This window comes from Brassica rapa, chromosome A07, assembly GCF_000309985.2.
Source record: "Brassica rapa cultivar Chiifu-401-42 chromosome A07, CAAS_Brap_v3.01, whole genome shotgun sequence".
Taxonomy (NCBI): Eukaryota; Viridiplantae; Streptophyta; class Magnoliopsida; order Brassicales; family Brassicaceae; genus Brassica; species Brassica rapa.
The window spans coordinates 27,943,586-27,966,727 of NC_024801.2; the positions used below are offsets into that span (position 1 = coordinate 27,943,586).

Below are 23,142 nucleotides of genomic sequence, written 5' to 3' on the forward strand. Positions count from 1 at the left end.
AATAAAAATTTTAAAAACAGTTTCAAAAAGTATTTTTAAATTATAAAAAAAAAATTTGAAAAAAAAAAAATTAAAAAATAAAGTTTGAAAAAAAAAATTATAAAAATTTCGAATCTGAAAACATATAATCTGAAACTATAAAAAAAAAATCTTTTTTTCATTTTTTTATTTTTTTTGTTTTTTTTTTGTTTATTTAATTTTAAACCAAGGGTATTAGGGATATTTTACCCTTTAATGAATGTTATTTTTGTGACTTTCTCATTCTAGTGCTATTTTTGAGACATAAACTTCAAAAGGTGCTATTATTGACAATTGCCCATTAAAATATATCATATATTTATATTTTATTAATTTTCAGTCACTAACTAATCTTTGTTTCATGAACGCGATGGGAATGTTATTCTATTATACTTTGTGGAAATAATATAATAAGAAAATTAAAATCATTGACACCGTGTCTTAGCCGCGGATTCCTCGCATAATTTTGTAGCTATCTAACATTATATGCATCTTGAATTATATTTGTTAACAAAAAAAAGAAGAAATACAGTAACTAATTACTAGGAATAAGCCTATCCTTTTTGTAGTAAAGAATGATATACTAAATACGTACACACAACTTTTATATGTCTTTAAGACCGAAGCGCTATAAACAAACCATAGAATATAGTTACATGTGGCTCTCCTGCATGCTCTGTAAAACTCGTCCTTTTCATAAGAGTTCTTCTTCTTCTCTTCTCTCTGTTTTGGTTTAGTGGCTGTCATCGTTTTGTATTGGTACAAGATAATCTAAAAACAAAGTACGGCGAGATTTCAGAAACTCTGGCCGACACATCAGCGGTTTCGGCGGTGGTCGGCTCAAGAACTGCCTCCTCTTTTTCCGGCGTCATTTATCCCTTTTTATTTATCGGTTTGGTGCTTTCCAAGCTTCCAGTAGATTACGGTTAAGCTTTAATCTCCGACAAGAACATAAAGATGTTCAACTGCTTTGCTGGATTGATCGGTAAAAAGAAAAACAAGGTAAGTTAATTCCTTCTATGGCCTCTGTTGGACTTTGTGGTGTTCTCGTGAAAATTTTCAGGTGACTTTGTGTTTGTTTGTGGTGTTCTTGTGAATTTTTCAGGCAAGTTATTTATGTTTGAGATGTTTCCATTTGTCGATGAATGAATGTTCCACATAGATAATTAAATAAAAAAAAAACTAATATATAAAGATTAGGACTCGTTAATAGATTTTAAGTTAAGAAGTCATGATTAACTTAAACTGAATATGGTATTTGATGTTAAAGTTATCCATGTGTATGTTGGAATCAATTCATTTATAGCTAATTAGTTTAAGATCCATGTTTATTTTGGAATCAATTCATTTACTGCTAATTAAAGTCGGAAGTTTAGTAGGAATCTAATACAATAGTTCATTTGTTGACCTAAACAGAGGAATCCAAAACCTACTCTGCCACCAAGAACACAAAGAATCCTTCAGATCAGACGTGAAGAGCCAGTGAAGCCTCTAGAGAAGGATGAGCCTAACACCAACGTGATCCACCACAAGTTCATTGATCACAAGGACAACAGCCCTACCGAGCAAGACTCATATGATGGTGAAGATGAACGCGATGAGAACGACTCAACTCACCGTGAGTCACCTCCTAAATTCCAAGTTCAAGAACAAGCGGTTGCGTCTCCGACAAGTAAGGAGCTAGGTAAGGAAGTGACAGACTGTTCTGAAAATGAACATGATAATGAAGAAAGAGGCCACGTCAGCGATCCTGGCTTAGGTAGAGCCACGTCTTGGGTGGCTTCACCTAAGCTCAAACGATCGTGCTCAACTCTCAGCAAGTTCAACGGTGCTGATCCTCGTGCTTTCCATGACCAGAGAGATAGCTTCGAGACCAAGTCAGTTAGGTCACATAGAAGTGCAGATGGAGTGATGCTCAAGAAACATTCATCAATGCAGATACTCCCCTCAGGGAGCAGGAGGCTATGGTGGAAACTGTTCCTCTGGAGTCATAGGAACCTTCACAAACACCTTGTCTCCCTAAAGTCTTCAGGCAACAATCACCAGTCTGGTTACACCTCTGACTTTGCTGAGCAAAGCCAAACTAGCCATCAAGATTCTGCAGACAACCACCAATGTCATAAGAATCAGTGGGTAGCGTTCTCTGCGGAGTCCTCTTCGATGAAACGAGTGGATGAGTGGGTAAGAGGACTAGATGTAGACACAGTGATTCCAGTAAACGAGGAAGAGGACAAGCCCCGCTTCATGGCTTCTTCTAAGATGGTGAGATCACCCTCAGGAAATGTAAATGACTCAGAGGCCATAGTGCATGCAAACAGCTTAATCCAGTCCCTGAGCAAATCCTCAAGCATGGCTCACATCTCGAGCATAGGCTTGAAAGCTGTCCCAAGCATCTCACATTTCACCAGCCTCAAGTCCATTGATTTATCCAACAACTTCATAGGTAAGCTTGTAGATAGTCTCAGCTAGGCATGGGAGTTCGGTTTTCGATTTCGGTTCAGTTCTTTTGGTTTTTGGTTTTTCGATTTTAGAAATATAAAAACCGTTCGGTTATTTATAAAAATTTGATTGGTTGGGTTCTTTCGATTTCCGATTCGGTTCGAGTAACAATTGTAGGAACCGGCTAATATCCGACAATTTTTTGGTTTAAATTCGGTTCTAGTTTTCTGGTTAATTCAGACAATTCGTTTTTTTTTCTAATTCAAACCATTCGGGTTTAAAATCAGATTTTTCTGTTTCTTTGAACTGGTTATCGGATAATTCAGATAAATCTAAATATTTTGAATAAAACTGTTTGGTTTATTTGGTTCTTTTGAATGATTCAGATAATTTTAAATATTTCAGATAAACAATATTTGAGGTTTTTTTTTTTGGTGTTTCGGTTACGAATAGTATCTTTAAAGTATTTGGTAATTTTAAAACTAAATATAATTAATATTTTTTAATTATAAATTGTATTATATATATTTGGTTATCCATTCTATTATCGGTTCAGTTTTTTATTATAGAAATATAGAAACTATTCGGTTATTTGTAAACTTTGGTCTGGTTCACGGTTACCCATGCCTCTGGTCTCAACTATATGTGTGTGTGGTTAAATAGACAATGTTCTATTAATTACAGTTCAAATTACTCCTGCATCGCTTCCAAAGGGCCTTCATGCGTTGAACCTATCCAAGAACAAGATCAGTGTAATCGAAGGACTGAGAGAACTGACACGCTTAAGAGTGCTTGATCTCAGTTACAATCGTATTTCTCGCATTGGACAAGGTAAAGATTGCAGTCATTACACAGAACTGTACAGTTGCTTGTTTGGTTCCTGTCTTAACTTTAAGCTAACTCCTCAGGTTTATCAAACTGTACACTGATCAAAGAACTATACCTAGCTGGGAACAAGATCAGCAACGTAGAAGGCTTACACAGACTGCTCAAACTTATTGTTCTCGATCTTAGCTTCAACAAGATCGCAACAACCAAAGCAATAGGCCAGCTAGTTGCCAACTACAACTCTCTCGTCGCTCTCAACATCCTTGGAAACCCGATTCAGAGCAATGTAGGCGAAGATGTGCTGCGCAAGACCGTCTCCAGCTTGCTCCCTAAGCTAGTTTATCTCAACAAGCAGCTCATTAAGCCGCAGAGAGCCAGGGAAGTGCTTAAAGACAGCGTCGCGAAAGCTGCTTTTGGTGGTGGAGATTCTCTGCACCACAGACGCAAAAGAACATCTGCCAAGAGAGTTGTGGGATCACCTTCCCCTAGCTCCCATCATCACAAAGGAAAGGGACGTGGTTCCAAAGGCAGAAGCCAACACCAGCTGAAGAAAACTTCATATGCAGAGACACCATCACATTGAAATCTTCAAGTAGCCTTCACCCTTTTCAGCTTAAACATAAGCCATATATTTTCATCTTCATTCTTTTTAACAGAATGGTTCCAATAATGTGTTTCCTTTGAAACTTTTGGTATTGAATTGGCTATTGGGTAACTGATGCAACAAGATATTTGAAAAATATATTAGGATAATTTTTTAATTAGTATTTTCTATATTTTAATGGTTTCTATTTTGATTAGATTAGGATTTTATAGGTTAGTTATTTATCATAAATAAACGTTCAAGTTTAGAATTGTATTCAGTTTTTATATTGAATAAACTTTGAGTTTTCATAGCTAACGAGTTTTTTATAGCACGGGAAAAACTATTTCTAAAACTTAAATTTCTTTAATAAAATATTGAGAAGAATATTCGCAGACTTAAAAGTTTATGTTCCATCAGTAAAAGAAATATTGAAAATGAAATACAATTATTTTATAAAATCTTCACAAATGTTGGTACATATTCTTTTCACTGTATATAATAAATCTAGATTCTATAAAATGGGGAACTCATGAAACTTTCACCAGTGGTCTTACGTCCCCTGGCGTCTTTCTCCTTTCTTCTTCTTCCCCGTACAGCCACCAGAGTTTGATGACTGGTTCTACACTGTGATACTTTTGAACAAAAGTAATAAAAAATGGAGAAAACCTGTGTCTACTATGTCCTTCATTGTTTTAGATTGATTGTCGCTTGGTGAAAGGTTTTTGGCAGATGAGGAGTCTCTGTTCACTGCTTCTTTCAACCTCTATGACTCTAGCCTCCCACTTCAACTGCGTTGTCAAAGCTCTAGCCGTTTCCACCAGCTGTGCCGTGTCACGGATTATCACCCATCCCTCTGGACGAAGTAATCTATCAATCTCTGTGAATATGTTCAGAAGCGAGCATGAGCTCCGGTGCTGACTTGTCTGGAGAGACAAAAGATTGTCTGCGTGGACAAGATCATATGTTCTTGGATAACTCGGGAACGCCTCACACCTGAAGTTATTATTACAAGACAATGTTGAGAAACTATGTTTCTGTAGTGAATATAAGAATCCAATGATGGATGGCTCACCAGTCGTGTAAGACGCCGACAAAGCCACGGTCAAGGATCATTGGGAGGTGGTTAGGTCCAGCTGTAGGGACAACGTTCATGACCCAGACCGTTTTCTTTGCTTCCAGCAACGCGGAGTTGAGACCACCGAACTGAGCATTCATGTCCAAAACGTTTCTAAGCATGTTGTAAGGAGGTGATGGATCTTCATCTCCAGGTCTCTTGGGGTGATCAGAGAATATGAGAGGAGACAAGAGAGACCAGTATTCTTTGACTGTTGCTTTCCAGTTCTCAGCGTCTTCTCCAACCTCCTCCGGGTGAAGACCTGAACCAACCAACTAAACCATATGAGAAAACAAAAGGCTCCAGAAAGTATGGATTCAGAAGGTAATGTTAAAATGTTCAAGAAGTAGCTAAACATTTCTATAAAATATTTTAGTTTTTAGCTTTAATTATAAGAACATTTCAATGAATTATAAAAATTAGAAATATAAAACAAAAGAAATTAGACAAATTTGTGGATTTGTACTAAAATTATTGATTCGTTTAACAGATTTAGACTAATTTATATCGATTTAAAATGGTTTAAACCGATTTGAATTATATAAACCAAATTTTATGAAAATTGTTTTGGTTAGGACCGACTTTTAGAACATTAATGTTAACTAAGGAGACTAACCATATAGTGAAAGCTCAGTCTTATTCATGTGAGACCGGCTAGGCCATCTTGTTCTGCCTTCAATGGGGATCCACCTCTTGCTCCTTGTTCCACCAAGACACATCTGAAGCGGCTTGTAATAAGGAGACTCAGCCTCGTGCCCTTTGTTACACACAGAAGGACCCACCCCAGGCTTCCTGTTTATTACAACATTTAATGTAAGAAGACTTAAGATTGTGGAATACAGGATGGTGTGTGAGTGTGTGGCACTGACCTGGAACTGTAACATTTAGTTTTGGTTGTCTTTTTCCAGACAACAGTCTTGTCTTGCTGAGACAAAAGAGTCCAACAGATACTCTCAGCAAAATCATGAACAAAGTTCCATCTCTTAACATCCTCTTTGCTACGAGCGTTAGTGAGCGGAGATGTCCAAACAAAGTAACCTCCTGGCTTCAAAACTCTATCAATTTCCACAAGAAAAAGCCCCTCTGCACACAGCGGATTATAAACTTAAACATTAAGACCACAGCTCCCTCCATCGTTTTTTTTAGTGTCATCAAAATGTTTTTTTTTTTACCTTTCTGGTCCCAATCAATGCCGCAGCTTGAGCAATGCAACATATCAAAGGAAATAGAAGGATACGGCAACTGCTTTGATACAAAGGAAGCAATCATTGCAGGGAGACCTCTCTCTAGTGTTAGCTGAACTTGGCTACCGGAGGCTTCATAGTTTGCTATGCACATTGTTAAGAGGTGCTTGGAGAGTAGATGCGCTCCAAAGCTACCGTAACCACATCCAATATCCAATATAGTTCTCACCTGAAAACAAAAATTAAACAGCATATAAGAAGCTGATCTGAGAGATAGAGATAAAAGATGAACCAATCAGTGAAACGATTTTTTCAAACTGATTTTTTTAAAGGGTTCAAAAAATTCGCCTAAACAATAATCCTCTATAAGATGCCTAATCACCTCCTAGCTTTATTTTTTTAACATTGGACCTATCTTTAAGTTTTTCAAACCGATTTTTAAAGGGTTAAAAAAATCTGCCTAAACAATAATCCTCTATAACACGCCTAATCACCACCTAGCGATTTTTTTTTTTTTAACACTGGACCTATATTTGAGTGAGTGTGACTTACACCAGCTTCAATGAAGTTATCATTCTTAATCCCAATCATCTGAGCAATCTGATGGGAATAGTCTTCAATCTCATCAAACATAGGAGATGCAGAACGGAAAGATACTTGATCATCATCCAACATCATCATCCTGCAAATTTAAACAAAACCAAACCTCAGCAATCTCATCAAACATACTCAGCTTTTAGCAAGAGATGAACCAAAGAAGCAAATCACTCACCTCTTGTTTATACTACCAGAAGTCAACACTTCATCAGCAGTGATCTTCACATTACGAAACCATATCACATCTTTACCCGTTGGCCACCTCAGTGGAACCTTATAATCCACAGGTGGCAAAACCAAACAGCCCTCTCTCGACCCACAAAACCGATCGAGACTCTCAGAGACATTAAAGCAAGGAACATAGCTCTCAGAGTCTACATCACAATACTCCAGCTCTTTCCACCTAGTGGGACCTACAGAGATGTCTCCAATATCCAACAAGTCTGAAACAAGCTGCTCCTGTAACCTCCTGTAGCTGTGGCTGCGTTGATACACATGACCACTAGAAGAGCTCGTGGAGATAGAGATGGTCCACCAGAAGGAGCCAGCGAGAGCAAGAATGACAATAAGAGCCAAAGTGGTTTTAACAAACAGAAGCATCAACCTCTGCTTGTTGTTCCTTGACGTGTAAGGATCAGCAGCCTTGTCGGTAAAGAAGAAAGCGAAAGGAAACCTCAAGGTGGAGGTGTTGTCTCCTGTTTTGTCTTTCATCTGAGAGTTGTCTCTGAGAACGTCGGAAACTCGTGCTCCTCCTCCTGAGGTGCCACGTTGCAGTGGCATTGGCATTGAAGATTACTGCAAAACATAAAAAAGAAAGTAACTTTGAGCTTAAAGGGAGAGACTTTGGTAAGCCCAGAAGATCATTTACGAATAAAGATTCGAACTTTATGGGTAATAAGAGCGAGATCCATGTTTTATGGATCAAATTGATGAAACCCAGAAAGCAAGAAAGGCTAAAATCGATAGAAAGAAGAGACCTTTAGCCAATGAGTCTCTATCTACTGAGAGTGAAGCTCGCAGTAAGCGTCGTGGTGAATGGATCCAATCTCTGGGACAAAGCTTTCTTTCTCGTGAGAATTGAATAAGAATGAGAATTTTATCTCGATTAAATACTTTCCAATGTAGGCAAGAGAGATTGAAAAAATGGAAACTTTACACTGGAGAGAGAGAGAGATCGTTGAATAAATAAAGCAAAATCTTTCTCTGTATTTAAGGGAAAAAGAAGAGAAGCTTCCCATTGGTACATGTCTAATTTACTCTTTAATTATTTAGTACTAATTTAAAAAAAATTAACTATTTTTATTTTTTGGATATTTCTCCCTCTTCCTATGAAAACATTGGCGGTGCATACAAGCCAAATATATTTATTGGCTCCTTCAAATTCAATTTTCAGTAATTCGACTGGAACATTACAGATGTTTAATACTATAGAGTAGCTGACAAATTAAAAGTTAGAATATTCTTAATGATAATAATAATATAAATTATCCTAAGATATAACTACTCGCTCTGTTCTGTTATATAATCTTCGGTTAAAAATACCAAGTAGTAAAATATATTAATTGTACGTTTTTCATTTTTGGACTTCATCATTTGTCCTTCAGACTTTTGGATTGTTTAGAATTTATATGGACGACAAAAGAAAAACACATGATCAGTTCTATGCTAAAACAAATAATTGGCCGGTTTTAGGCCAAGTTTCGAAAGGAGTCACTTCTTGGCTTCTTCAGAATCAGAGTTTAGATAAGACTATACCAGTTTGCCTCAGCATTATCTTTTTCTTTTCCAGTTACCTCGCGATCAGAAATTTGGCCTAGATAACAAATGGTAATGTCTTCGATTTGGTTTTCGTTTTTCAACATAGATATGGCTTTCTTATTATTAGTGGAAAAAAATGATATGGCTTCTTATTCGAAAATTAATTTTTGCGAAAAATAAAATAAAAGAGTCTTACACAAATCACATTTATTTTTTACCAAAAAAAAATCACGTTCATTTATTATCAAACGCATTAGTAGGAGACCAGTTGCCCGCTTGTACACGCCAACGGACAACCACGATAAGTTTCAAGTTTGGGGTAATACAAGACAGAGCTCGCTAAAATTTCTTCTTTTGCTTCTTCTTCAGAAATCTATTTAAAACAATTCGAAATCTCTTTTTATCCAAAAAACAATTCGAAATCTCGAGACGTACATCACCATGCATATCAAGATTACTTATTTTCTACTCATGCGAAGTTTGATAACTCATGTACGTACGTAATCTAAGTGGAAGAGGCCAAGAGGGTGCATGTTGATATGTTTAGTACATATTTGTCACTTCTTGGATAATTACATAATAATTGCACTATCGGTAGGTCGGCTCGATCGTTTTGCCGTATATCCTATGACATCATATTGTAGTGTGTAGTACGTAGTTTACATTATAGAAGTATTGGCGCGTAAGTGAATGATATTACTAGTTTTGTGTATGAAAAGAATTTATTGGATCAATGCATAACAAAAGTATCAAAATATTTGGAGTTTTTTGGGTATAAGTATAACTCAGAAACGTGGGTCCCACATAAACGCGGTGATATGTCGGTAGCTTATAATTTCCGACGTGTGTAGATTTGATGGTGTTTGTAACCGTACGCCTTTTACAGAGGATTACATATATTTTAATCGTCGAAGCAGAGATGCTTGGGTAATAGGATAAGTTAGCTTGCACGGTATTCGAGCTCTTGTGTGTAGCGGACCGTGACAGAAAAAAAAAGAAAAAACTTCACGGATCGGTTAATCTGCTGGATCACATGTGCTGTTCAGCCATGTCCCCTTTGTACTTGATTAATTTAGATATAAATTATGCGATTATTTATTACATATCAATTCTTTCTTCTTCTTTTTGACAATATTCATTCCATTGTACGCCGCATGCAAAATAAAACAAAAGAGGAAAAGAACAAAAAATAAATAAATCAGAATTGAAGTGGGTTCTACTTCTACCGACGAGCTTTGAAAATTACCGATTTATATCTGGTTATTATGCGACGTGAGATGTATGAAAAATATATCCCGGCGTATTCACATCGTGTCTGGTAGTCTCTATTGTCAACTTGTAGTTAATCAGATTTTGTTTGTGTATGTATGGATCTAAAACAACGTGATAATCGTGTCAAATACAATGTAATTGGAACGTACGCGTGTTCTTCTAGCGATAGGTCAAAGTATTGAAACTGAACAAATGCGACAAGAGTCATATCTTTGATAAATAAGAAGCAACATGGGGATATCGTTGATTTATATCAAAGAGCGTATGCTGTTATTATCCACCGGCAGGTCGATATTTGCTCAATCCTTATTTTTTTCAAAACTAAGAAAATATAATTTATCCCTTTTCAACAAAAGACGAACCTTTGTTGGTATGATCCAAAAAGAAGATAAAGAGATTATTTGTTACAAGTCGTCACATGCGACTTTCTGTGCTTCACGGATGAATTGTAGTATTAATATGGAATAGACACACCGACATGGTACTATACTACTATATATGAACTTTGTGCAATCCGATGTATATCAAGGAATATTGCACAAGACGTCGTCTTCCCTACTCATATAGTAAAGCATCTTTGGTCTGATGATTGTAGAAAATTTTAAGGACTAATGTTGGCCAGTTATTTACAAACTGACAAATTCTAACGTAAAAATGGCTTATTTATCGCATGTTTGTCTTTTGGAAATAATATTGGTTTCCATGTAAAGTGAATAAAGTGTAACCCAATGGTTTTATAGCTTTTCCTATGATGACTTTAGATATAGAGAGAAATAGAAAAACATTTCAAAAGTAATCAAAATATATATATAATTTACTGTAAAAAATTGAAGAAATTTTACAGAAGTTTAGTGACAACTTTAATAAAAGTCTGGAAGTACTCACGAATCACACATTTGACATATATGGTCAATTTGCACAAACTTACAAGATTAGACCAATGCATATATAACATTTTTTTTCTCATTTTATCGTTAAAATCCAAGAAAGTGTACAACTGACTTACCTAGCTAGTGGTTGATATCTTGGACAGAAAATTATTATTATTTATATCCTTTAATTGGGTTTGCCTTTTTTTTTTTTTTTTGTTCAAACCTTCATTCATTCATTTAAGCAACTAAAGTTCATCAGTACTAGCAATCTCAGAGAGACTGTTAGAGAGCTAAAACAAAGCATTTTTTGCCAGCCTATCAGCCGGTTCATTACAAACACGAAAAATAAATCGAAACGAGATAGAGTTGAAGGAAGCACTCAACACGCCAATGTCATGGAGTATCCCTCTAATAGCAACCACAGCCTTGTTTCCTGTGATTATATCAATAAGACTTTTTGAATCCGATAAACAGATCACGTCTTTGATGCCAGAGAAAGCAACCTTTGAAAGGCCTGCAAGTAACGCTAACGCTTCTGCTGCTAGGGCTGAGGCAATATAGCGTTTTGTCTCGGTTCTTTGGATATCGCTTACGACTAACTCGTGCAGCTATTATTCTCTTTACGACCAGCCACAAACCATAGTCAAACGTTCCGCATTAGCTAGCCGTGTTGTGGATCTCTACTTGAAATTTGACTTGAAGCAACTTTACTAATTATTAATTATTTTATATACTGGACCTAGAAGTTTTGATATACTATAGGTTAATGTGGAGGTCCTTCCATTGATGTCAGTGCCCTATTTCCTAACCTCACTATACGCTTTTTTACTCGTTATTAGTAATAACTAATAACTGTACTACATACATTTTCATTACTACTATTCACTAATCTGGGATATATTTACACTACATGAAAACTTGCTTTGTATAATGTGATATACTCATAGTTACATAGGTATTCCTGTCTGTGTGACGGACTGACGGCAGATCTAGTTGACACAAGGTATGCATGGGTCATTTTGTCTTGGCTTGCACCACTTTGCAGAGTTGTCATAAATTGTCCACATTTATGATTATTACATACATGCACGTCCCAGGTTTATTATTACCTCGTAAAAAGATGCATGAAACAGTATAAATATACTTACACGAAAATGCTGTTTTTCTTTTCTTTCCTTTCTCACAGCATCGATTTATATAAACAAAACAAACCCACATTGTTTTTTGTTTTTTTGAGAACTGCCCACATTGTTAATGTATGTATAATCATAAATCACAGTGACAACTCACTTCTTAATTCCATTAGTCCATGACGCGAAGAAGCCAAACCGGCCGGACATAACGAGTGAAGGGTGAAAATGAAAATACTCAGTCGGTGAAGTTATATTCGTACTCATTCCATATCATTTTAAGTAGTGTTTAAGTTTTTTGTACAAAAATTAAAAAAATAAAAAAATTTATATAATTTATCTTGGTTATATAAAAGCAATATTAAATAAAATTAATTCAACCAATAAAAAATACAGCATTTTCTAATCGGTCATAAATTTTAAATAACATTATAAAATAAAATAAAAATTCTTAAACACCATTTAAAGTGATACAGAGGGAATATTTAAGTATGTGTGTATATATATATATTCATTGGATGCCAACAAAAAATGAAATTCCAATTGCATAAAGATATTCTGCATTTTTCAAATTTATAGATGTGGATATCTTATTTTGCCAATTAGAAAATTTCCTAACAGAAAGTTAGACCTAATTTTGCTCAACTAATTTGGCCTTAAGTGCTACCAAATCCACCACTCTTTGTATTATATATAGGCTGTAAAATCAATGGAGCTGTGATTTCGATGTAGTTCTAAATAAAAGAAAATAACGTTTAACCAAAAAAATGAAAAAATTAAATAAACATATTACCGTCACGTGATATTACAGTTTTTGAAGGAATAAAATTTTCAAGCAATAAAAATAATTTTGTCCACTCTAATCCACTTGAACAATTTATTCCTTTGTAGACTGTAATAAGTTGTTCGATGTAAGACAAAAACATAAACATTGTGCCGTTTCAAGCATTGACGGTTTTTCACAGAATCGATATTGTGACCCTCTCACCGAATCTGTAATTTTCTACGAAGGTTTTTGGACGTTTTGCTATCAAAATTCATGGGTTGAGTTCTTCAACATCATTTTGACCTCTTTGTGTTTTTCGAATGCAGACTTTAAGAATACAAGCGAAGCTTTTCTATGAGTATTTTCTCTTTTTAGTCACATCTATCTTTCGTCATGTTTTACTTATTTTCGTTTATCAGTTTATGGTCGAAGATCTCCTATTATAACCAACTTAGCCGATTAGACCCTTAATTTAATATAAGCATTTGGTGTTAAAAAAACAAACAAAGAGAGCTTTGCTAAATAATCCAAGGGATGCTTATGAAATGAAAACAATTTATCATAGCTAATAATCACAAAGTAATATTGATCTGCTAAAAGACATAATGCTAATTCAAATATGCTAAACTACAAAAAAAAACACTTGATTTCTTTTTCAAAAAAAAGATTGATTGATTTATTGTCGTAGGAAAACGATGTAAGGCATCAATCATAGTAGATGATAAATGGCATAGAGAAGGAACAAATATGATAAATCAAAGAAAAAGGTGCTTTTGCAAAATTCCTCAAGGAATAGTTATGAAATGAATAGTAACAAAGATAATTAATTAACGAGAAATTCCATGTGAATTCCTTTAACACTGGTGGGGTTCTATCCTATCCCTTTCTCTTTCACGTCAAAATATTAAAAATGGCATTGCCACACAGTCTCAGTCGCTCTTAAGTTTATCATGTGCACACATGCCATTGCATGTGGATCTCTATATAAATCAAAGCCTTTTCTTTTCTTTGCACAACCCAATCATTATTTATTGTTCAACACTCAAGAAGAGCTTTTGAGCGACTCAAAAAATATCTTTAAACTATAACTGAATAAAAAAAAGAACAGACTGCATAAGGAAAATCAGCGATTAATGAATTTAAACGTTACTGATGTGATGCCATCCCTATGAATGTGTATTTGTAGTTGTAGGGACGAACTTATACGAACGGAACTTAGGGAACATGTGAGAGAATTGAAGGGATAAGTAATTACGAATGAGCTTTATATAAAGTATACACCATATCGTGGAGTTTTCAAGTGATGATATGTGGATCTTTTCAAATGATATAGATGGGTACCAATATCCTAATGTTTTAGTTTTTTTTCATCATTGTACTAACTTATCCTCTCGAATAATTGCTTCGTGATGCATTCATGACCATGACATGACCAATGACCCACTTCGTCGTTAATGAAGAGGGGAGGGGAGGGAGGGGGGGAAGCAGTCGAACCTGATGGGCTTACCAAAGGCTAAAACTAGAAAATACAATATATATGGTTTTGATGACTAGTTTTGGGCCAGTTGTATTGATAAGGAATCTAATGGAGACTCTGAGAAAACTACACAAATTTTCTCAAAACATATGGATAATGGATTTGACATAAAAGAAAATGGGGTGAGAGAGGCTCGAACTCTGGACCTCAGGATCACTCAGTAGCTATGAGACCTACGCGCTAGCCAACTGCGCCACCACCCCAGATGCCTTGTCACTCAAAACTAAACTTTATGTCTTATTCTCATGCTCTTTTTGGAACTGAGTCAAAATAAGAATTAAAATGGCTTTTAATAAAATACCACCAGTAATATGGTATAAATATAATGTGAACACAGCAGCAATGCAGCATGTTTCTAAAAGAACCAAAAACAATAATTGTTGAAATAAAATTTAAATTTAAATCACTGATTACCACTATTTGCAAATTTTGTATTTCAGACAACCTATTTGAGAGCAGGTAAGTGTGACAGGAAGTCCTCGTGGAAGGAGCTGACAGTTCATAGAATCTCTCCAATTTCTTCTTACAGCTCTTTCCAAACTTTCTTCCAACTGTCTCTCCTATTTGCCACGTTTCCTGGCTCCACCACAACTATCCTTATTCCTCATTATCGTGTAAAAAAACAGTTCACATAGACACATATGAATTATAAGGGATTGGATATGCAGATAGTAAATTTCGAGTTGTATTATATGTAAGGATAAAACTATAACATTCTAATATATAAGGTGGACTTAGTTCAGAAAATAAAACCAAAGATGTGGATTTAAAAAGATGATGATGAACAAGGATGGTCGTGCGTACGTGTGTCTATGAAAGATGCTCTGCAATGAGCTCATCTCATGATGTAGTCCTTTACAGCATGTATATGTCTTTTAGTTTTAGCTATATGCATTGCATATAGGTCAAATAAAAAGAAACAATCCACAATGTGTAACAAAAAAAGAAAGACCTAACATACAAAATTCAGATAACTAAAAAACAGGAGAAATCTCAATGCTTAGAAGTATTAGTGTATTAGTGTATAATATTCCATCTATGTACGTTAAAATTTTAAAATAATTATATATATATATATATACATATATCTAATATCATGAAGGTATGCTAAGAGAATATAAAGAGAGAATAATAACAATTTAGCAAGAGCGTCCAATATAACTGTTTTTTATTAGCAAGAGTCGTCTCATATAATCTAAGAATACGAAATTTGGATTATACACCAACGACTAACGTCGCTTGAAACCGCATATATGATGGAATAAGTTAAATATTGCACTAGACACTAAATTTGGATGATTAAATAAGGAGGATGACAACATGATCTTTCTGATTTATAATTGTAGTTCCAAAGTCGTAAACATTGAGGATGAGAAATCGTCAAAGTGATCTACCCAAAAGTCAAGAGCCTCTTCGTCAATATTTTTATTTATTTCTACTCATGGTTTGGTGGAAAGAATAATGGACTTCCACTAATCATGAAAACTCATTACAAAATCTGTTTGGCTTAGTCACTAAATAAATACTTGATATTTGATACACAAACAACACATACACTCCACATCAATTTGACAATATGAATGAGTGCAGCAGCTAATATAGTTTATTTAAATAATAACATCGGGTTGTCAGTTAGCTATGCATGTCGTTTTTTATAAATATATACCTAAATCAGATGATAGGATCAGGAATTATGCCCCATAATTATATTGTAATTAAATCAGAGACTTTAGAACTACAGAATTGTATGAAAAAGATATAAGGAACAGAAAGAATGTAATTCTAAAATCCAGACTGTTCTTGTTCGTCTGTTCATAGCTTTCCAGTAAGCTGATGATTAAAGAGAAGGTTAAGTACATGTTAGCATGTGAGTATAAGGAATAAGTTCCATTATTCAATATTTTCTATATACAAATGCATTTAAATTAATATTGTACAAATAGTATATACTAATTTTAGTGTGAAGAACTTGATCATCAGTAGAATTGTGCTACACGAAACCTACAGAGACGAGCAGGAGGAAGAGAACAAGAGACCAACTCAAAAGAGAACATGGGAAAAGATAAAAACAAAATACTGTATTAAACAACTGTAATTTGACATGATCCGCATATTATTAAATGTACTTTAGTGATTTAAGGAATATTATCATAGATATTTCCCTAATCACCTAATATCTTAACGACATATATAAAATAACTACATAATCATATTGTATCTTTTATTTCCTTTTAAATCCTGGTATGATAATGTAAACTCAGTATGAACATTATTAGTTTACTAATATTATCATAAAAAGAATTGAGATTCTTTAAAATCTACAAATTGATTAAACTAGTTAAACATTAACAGAAATAATCAATTACACTATCTGGTAAGCAATAAGTACCTTGTTATTTTGAGATTTAGCATAGTTAATAGAGAATTAAAACTATATTAAAATGATCAAATACGCAAGAAGAACGTCGCTATAATAGAAAAGAAGTGGTATCTAATTATATAATAGAGAAGGAAAGTTGTGGAGGAGCTATAATGATAAAACCTGGCAAATTAGACAGCCAAGACATACTCAAGTGCTGCCTTGTCACATCTTTTTCCTTCTTCTTACAAAACCCTCCAATCCCAATTCTAACATCTCAAAACAATCTTGTTCCTTCTCTCTCTACATCTCTCTCTCTCTCTCTCCCTCTCTGTTTGCGTAGGGTCGGACCCAATACGACACTGGATCAAGGGTTGCGGATTGCAACCTTTTGATTGGTCTCACTTCTCTTTGCCCAATCAAAAACATCATTTGATGATATAAAGAAGCCAACTCTGTCCACTGCAAATCCCTTTCCTTTCTTTTCTATTCCTCTTCATTTCTTTCCATATTAAATTTATTTTTTCAAATTTATTTGTTTTGTTGGTGCTGTATGATCAACATCATCATCGGAAAACACCATATTATTTGTTATTAAATTCTAATAACTATTTGAAACAAATGTCTCAAACTAGCTATTACCGATCACCGTTCGGAGACACGACTTACACCAAAGTCTTTGTTGGAGGATTAGCATGGGAAACTCCCACCGAAGAGATGCGTCGTTACTTCGATCAATTCGGAGAGATTCTTGAAGCAGTCATCATCACCGATAAAAATACTGGCAAATCTAAAGGCTACGGTTTCGTAAGCTCTTGGTTTTCTCTAACTTTCTTAGACTCAAGAACTCTATTTAAATAATTATTATTTTTTGTATTTTTCCAATCGTTATTTAGGTCACGTTTCGAGAGGCGGACTCTGCGACGAGAGCCGTGGCTGAGCCAAACCCGGTGATCGACGGAAGAAAAGCAAATTGTAACATTGCTTCTTTTGGACGGCCTCGACCATCGCCACCTCGAGGTTTGTTTATAAACTTAAAACTATAACCGTAAATCTATATTTTTTGTTCATTCCGGAGGTGGAGGATTATCTTTAATATTTGATAATAATATTAAAATGGGTTGGTACGTTATCAAGAGAATATTTTATCTTGTTCTTGTTGTCTTTTATCGTGTAACGTTAACGAGATTAGCTGTAATCGTTGGAGTTATAGAATAAGTACATTGTTCAATGATGTTTTGAGGATACCAACATTTTTAAAAATTATTAGAAAACACATCATAGAATTGCTAATTTTGAATCATAAAGTACTAATGTAAAAGTTCCATAATAGATTTTTATTTTATTTTGTGTTCTCTTTCACTATAGGTCGAGGACAAACAGGAAGTCCGAGTCAGTACCAAAGTGGAGGACCATCAGCCTATACTGGGATGGCTTCACCACTGCCACCGGCTGCAGCTGGCCACCAGCTCATGTACCCGTCCTATGGGTGAGCTATATATATATATTTCCACTGGCTCCAATTATTGTGAAGCTCGTGTATTCAGTTTAGGAGAGATCAATTATAAATGTTTTGCATAGATAAGGAGATGATGGTCCATTGAGATAGAAATGGTTGGAGACAATTTAATGCATCAATCGAGCCACTTGTTGTCAGGCTGTAAATATCAAAACATAAATATATGTAGATAGAAAGCCCTGCATCAATGTATATATAATTGAGGTAATACTATAGGAAAATGCTGATTATAAGATGTTCTCTGTAGTAAAAATATATTTCAAAAACAATAAATAAACAACTAGATTATTTTTTGCTTCTATAATTTTTTATTCATTTAACTATTCGTTTTTTCAGGTACACCTATAACCCTGATCAGTTTGGATACCACCAAGTCAGTTTCTCTTTCTCTCCCCTACATTTGTATGACACATACAACACGTATATATGCTGACATACACATGCCCAATATATGCATATATATATCTAAAGCAAAATTGAATGTAATCATGAAGTGCAAGATATGAAATTAATAATGTGATTTTACGTACAACGTATCTTGCGCATGTCGACCACTTACATAATGCATGAAAACATGAGCACATGTATTGTGTTGTAAACATAGACATTGCTTTTCTTTTTGAACCACACATAGACATTGCTTATGATTATGGTGATCGTATATACACATTCTACAGGCACTGTACAACACACAGTTGCAACAAGCACAATACTATTTTTTTTTTTTTTTTTTTTTTTTTTTGCTAAATTGTAAATATCATAGATGAAAGAAAGATTTTACAAAGTAAAGACCTTAGTTCTGCACCGTCTTGGCAAAAAAGAATAAAAACAAGATGGGACAAAGGGAATAACATCAACAAAAGATAGCTAAGCTAATCTAGTTTTATCTCAACCAAAGGGTCATGAGAGGCCTGAAGCGCTTGTTGTGTCTCCTGGAGGAAATGATGTTTCTGATCTCCCTGTCTATACCCTGAAACACAATAGACGGTGTAACTGATTTCTGGTTGTGGACCATATTGTTTCTCTGCTTCCAAACATGGTAAATAACTGACTGCACAGCTATCTTCCTTAACAGAGAAAGGGGTGAGGAAACTGGACTTCGGATCCAAGAGAGGAGCTCTGCCCAATCCGTGATCATTGTTCTTGGCGGGTGGCATCTGATGAAGACCTCTCTCCAAATGTTAGCAGTAAAATGACAGGAGAGCATTAGGTGATCTCTCGTTTCAACAGATGATGATGAACATAGAGCGCAGTTAGGGGAGACCGGAATGCCCCATGATGCCAGTCTAGACATTGTTGGTAACCTGTCCGCGTTCGCTATCCACATGTTGAAGGCCAGTTTTGGGACAGCACCTTTGAACCATACAACCTCAAACCAGTCCTTTGCATCTTGCCTTGGTCTCATCACCTCCCATGTTGCAGCCGAGCTGAAAACATTCAAAGAGGAATCACCAGCAATCCAAATATAAACATCATCAATATCAGAGTTTAAAGGCAGAGATATAGTAGTGAGGTGTGTGTGGAGGTCCACTTCCTGCTGGGATCTCGGATGAGGCAGGGACCAAGTGGCTTCTCTGATCGTGTCTGCGACGTGTGCATCTTTACGGACTCTCAGCGCTCTCGGACCCGCAGGTCCAATGTAGGTGATAAGTTGCCCGAAAGGAGTCCAAGTATCGTACCAGAAGCTAGTCTTTTTGCCATTCCCCAAAACAGAGAAGCAGAATTGAGCGGCCAGAGGGCGAAGCTTGAGCAGTCGCTTCCAAACCCAAGAGTCCGATTGAGAGGGGCTTAAGGTCCAAAAGGATCGCGTCGACAGGTGGATGTTTCTATGCCAATCCGCCCATAGTGATGTAGTAGAAGATAGCAAAATCCATATGAACTTAAGACACTGAACCTGGTTCCACACCAACAAATTACGTAGACCAAGACCCCCTTCTTCTTTGGGTAGACAAACAGTTAGCCAGTCAACCTTTGCGATACCCCTCTTGTCTAAGTTGCCAGACCAAAGAAACTTTGAACACAAGGATTCAATAGCCTTAATACAGCCTTTGGGAAGCATGAATGCTGAGGTCCAGAAGTTTACAGTGCCAAAGATGACTGTTTTCAATAACTGAAGGCGCCCAGCGAAAGATAAAAGTTTGACAGACCATGCTCTCATCCTCGCGGTGATCTTGTTTATCAACGGGGAGTACTCTGAGATTTTAAGCTTGCGCGCCATAAGGGGAAGCCCGAGATATCGTATAGGGAGAGCACCAGAGGTGAAACCATAACAGGCCATGGTTGCGGTTTCACGTTGGTCTAATCCCGAGGTGAATAACTCAGTCTTGGACATATTCATTTGTAAGCCCGACCAAGAAGCGAAATCATCCAGACATTCAGAGATTCCATGTAAGCTGTTTCCACTTCCATCAAAAAATAGCATCACATCATCTGCGAACATAAGGTGAGAGATCTTCAGCTGCTCTGTCTTCGGGTGATAGCCTATAAGGCCTGATTCATAGCGCGCAGCTAGTAGACGAGATAGACTTTCCATGGCAAGGACGAACAGATAAGGTGATAAGGGATCTCCCTGCCGGATCCCTTTCGTGCTCTTGAAGAAACCACCAGAAGCCCCATTAACGCAGACCGAGAAAGACGCGGTCGTAAGACACTCGGAGATAAGGCTGATGTAAGATTCCGGAATCGCTAGTGCACGGAGGGAGGCCAAGATAAAATCCCATCTAAGGCAATCGAAAGCCTTTCGCAAATCCACTTTAAGCATACCACGGGGGGAGGAGGTTTGAGTGTTGTAGCCATTTACTAGGTCGGTTGCGAGAAGAACATTCTCCGCAAGGAGCCTCCCCGGAAGAAACGCCGATTGTGACTTTGAGATCATGAGTGGTAGAATGTCAAGCAGCCTTGAAGCCAGAAGTTTAGATATAACCTTATAGACTGTGTTGAGGCATGAAATAGGTCTGAAATCAGAGGTGCTTGAGGCGTTTGGGATCTTTGGGATGAGCACAAGAGAAGCCGAGTTCCACTGCTTGAGGAGGCAGCCAGACTCAAAGAACTCTAAGATAGCATCAGTTACTTCCGGGCCAATAATCGACCACGTTGCTATGAAGAATTCCGCAGAGTAGCCGTCAGGTCCTCCCGTCTTGTTTTTGGGCATTGAGAAGAAGGCGTTTCTAATTTCCTCTGGAGTGAATTTCTTCTCAAAAACCGCAGCTTGATCAGCAGTACACCTAAAATCAAATAGAAGGTCGAGATCTGCTTGTTGAAACAGGGGGTGAGACACCGGGCCTCCGAGGAGGTTTGAGAAGTAATCTACACACAACTGCTGAATGCCCATTTGATCCTCTATGCGGTTTCCTGAGTCTCCCACCAGGAAGTGGATGTGGTTAACAGCCTGTCTGGACTCAGCATATCTGTGGAACAGCCTTGAATTACCATCCCCGAGAGCCAGCCATTTAATGCTGCAGCGCTGGAAGAAAAAAGCCGCTTCAGCATTTGAAAGTTCTTCCCATTCTTTGTAGGCTTGGATCTCAGCAGCGGCACAAGCACAATACTATCAGCAGCAGCAACAGCTATATGGAGGAGGAGCCACATCACCATCATCATCAGCAGCCATCATGCCTTCTCCTTACTATTACGGCTATTCTCTTCAAGCTCCTAGAGTGCCATACCAACATCATCATCATCTTCCTCAACCATATAACCCTCAACAACATCATCATCAACGGTTTACTTCTCCTTTCCTCGTTTACCCATCCAATTCTTCTTTTGCACCTCCACTCCAAGGACCACTATCTTCTTTCACTGGTGCGTACTTACCTTCTTTTGTTGTTTACGAATCCTGCATTTGAAATAAAAGATGATTTAAAAAGTGACATGAAATATAAGTAACATGGACTAATATATCCATTGCTAATTAGTTTAATTTTTAGAAAGGGTATAAACATCTAAACATAGTCAACTTGTCTAAATATTTCACAAAGAAACAAATGTAACTATGCACATTATAAGTAAAAAAATAGGGATATGGGTTTCAACCATTTATGTGAAGAAATAGAAAAGAAAAGGAGAGTGAATGATTGGAGAGAAGAGCCAATCAAGGATGCATGTGGAATGAGCTGTCTATTTTCAATATATTGGTATATGTGTCTCTTCTCCATCATCTGTCAATTTGGTCTCCATGCCAGTGAAGCCAACATACACTGTCAACATCTCTACACACACATATATGTTTTGGACTGTGTGTGTTTTGTGTTTTATGCCAACAGTGATCATGCAATTAGTTTCTAATCAATTTAACGATCAAATACACTATTCTATAGAAAAAGCTGAAAAACTTTCATATGAATCAGACTAAACTGTAACTACTATCTAGTTTAATTCATCAGTATATATTTTTAATCAATAGTTTTTTTTCTTCTCCAGAATCTGAACCACCAGAACAAGTACTAGCAGAAGGCGAGGCAACAACAGCTGCTGCACCTGAAATCACAACGGGCAACAATAAAGAACCAATTTCTTCTTGATCTCTTGCGTTTTCCCAATTTGTACAATCTTCACATTTTTTATCTCTCTCTTCGCTGCACCTGAAATTACAAACACCTAATTCATTTATTTCTCAACCAGAGCTATGTGACTTGAGCCCCAAGAAGACGACCCAAGAGTCAAGACTGTCTATCTCTTTATAAGACTCTTGTCATAGTATTTATCTCCATATTTTTCTGAAGGAATCTATACAAACCGTGTCCTTCATGTTCTTCTTTTTCGTTATTTTCCATTCTAATAATTTCAACTTTATGCTATATGATTCATATTCTTGCTTTCTCCTTTATCTTTTTTTTACTCCTTTATATCCCCTCAGTTTTTTTGGAGTTCCAAATTATGTAACCCAAGTGAGAAACAAAAAAGTTATGAATCATTGCAATTATGTATATCTTTTGAAATTGTTAATTTATAACATTTGAGTTAATTTCATTCAATGCCAGCACAATGCCACAATGGATACTGAGTGGCATTTTAGGAAACTAATGGACCTATAGTGAGCTTTTCAATTCCAACGGAGCTTCGGATACATAAGGCCCAATAATGTGAAGCCCATCTCGATATCCGTCAAGGATACACACGATGAGTGCAGTAGCCCTAGTCTTCCGGAGCATAACCATGTTTTGT

At 36.3% G+C, this 23,142-nt stretch overlaps 3 protein-coding genes across 5 annotated transcripts; 2 read left to right on the plus strand and 1 right to left on the minus strand.

The window, feature by feature from the left end:
* Window positions 1-659: 659 nt before the first annotated feature.
* On the plus strand, window positions 660-4,061 carry LOC103832307. The gene is given in 7 exon segments (XM_009108282.2): window positions 660-697; window positions 699-807; window positions 810-950; window positions 952-1,020; window positions 1,435-2,461; window positions 3,142-3,288; window positions 3,366-4,061. Coding segments are annotated over 7 exon segments (2,019 nt in total). The 5' UTR covers window positions 660-674; the 3' UTR covers window positions 3,869-4,061.
* Window positions 4,062-4,299: 238 nt separating this feature from the next.
* Window positions 4,300-7,990, minus strand: LOC103832308 (probable pectin methyltransferase QUA2). The gene is made up of 8 exons (XM_009108283.3): window positions 7,744-7,990; window positions 6,942-7,561; window positions 6,722-6,851; window positions 6,158-6,398; window positions 5,855-6,068; window positions 5,602-5,777; window positions 4,944-5,247; window positions 4,300-4,864 (listed from the first exon to the last, which is right to left on the minus strand). Exons 2-8 carry the CDS (start codon window positions 7,550-7,552, stop codon window positions 4,564-4,566), a joined length of 1,977 nt encoding a protein of 658 aa, XP_009106531.1. The 5' UTR covers window positions 7,553-7,561; window positions 7,744-7,990; the 3' UTR covers window positions 4,300-4,563.
* Window positions 7,991-8,240: 250 nt separating this feature from the next.
* On the plus strand, window positions 8,241-22,906 carry LOC103832309 (RNA-binding protein 24). Of its 3 annotated transcripts, XM_033275368.1 has the most exons (8): window positions 8,241-17,267; window positions 17,357-17,480; window positions 17,829-17,949; window positions 18,316-18,352; window positions 18,657-18,679; window positions 21,515-21,780; window positions 22,399-22,520; window positions 22,600-22,906. In XM_033275368.1, exons 1-7 carry the CDS (start codon window positions 17,082-17,084, stop codon window positions 22,497-22,499), a joined length of 858 nt encoding a protein of 285 aa, XP_033131259.1. In that variant the 5' UTR covers window positions 8,241-17,081; the 3' UTR covers window positions 22,500-22,520; window positions 22,600-22,906. The 3 variants fall into 3 exon arrangements, with proteins under 3 accessions (XP_033131259.1, XP_033131258.1, XP_033131257.1); XM_033275367.1 differs by having other exon boundaries at window positions 18,657-18,686; window positions 21,522-21,780; window positions 22,399-22,799; XM_033275366.1 differs by having other exon boundaries at window positions 22,399-22,799.
* Window positions 22,907-23,142: the final 236 nt, after the last annotated feature.

Bases quoted from the DNA above. Each gene is read 5' to 3' on its own strand.
- LOC103832308 (XM_009108283.3), bottom strand. From the start codon at position 7,552: ATGCCAATGCCACTGCAACGTGGCACCTCAGGAGGAGGAGCACGAGTT. The intron at 6,399-6,721 runs GTAAGTCACACT...TTTTGTTTTCAG, and splicing joins ATAACTTCATTGAAGCTGGT to GTGAGAACTATATTGGATAT. The intron at 4,865-4,943 runs GTGAGCCATCCA...TAATAACTTCAG, and splicing joins GTCGGCGTCTTACACGACTG to GTGTGAGGCGTTCCCGAGTT.
- LOC103832309 (XM_033275368.1), top strand. From the start codon at position 17,082: ATGTCTCAAACTAGCTATTACCGATCACCGTTCGGAGACACGACTTAC. The intron at 17,268-17,356 runs GTAAGCTCTTGG...ATCGTTATTTAG, and splicing joins AATCTAAAGGCTACGGTTTC to GTCACGTTTCGAGAGGCGGA. The intron at 21,781-22,398 runs GTGCGTACTTAC...TTTCTTCTCCAG, and splicing joins ACCACTATCTTCTTTCACTG to AATCTGAACCACCAGAACAA.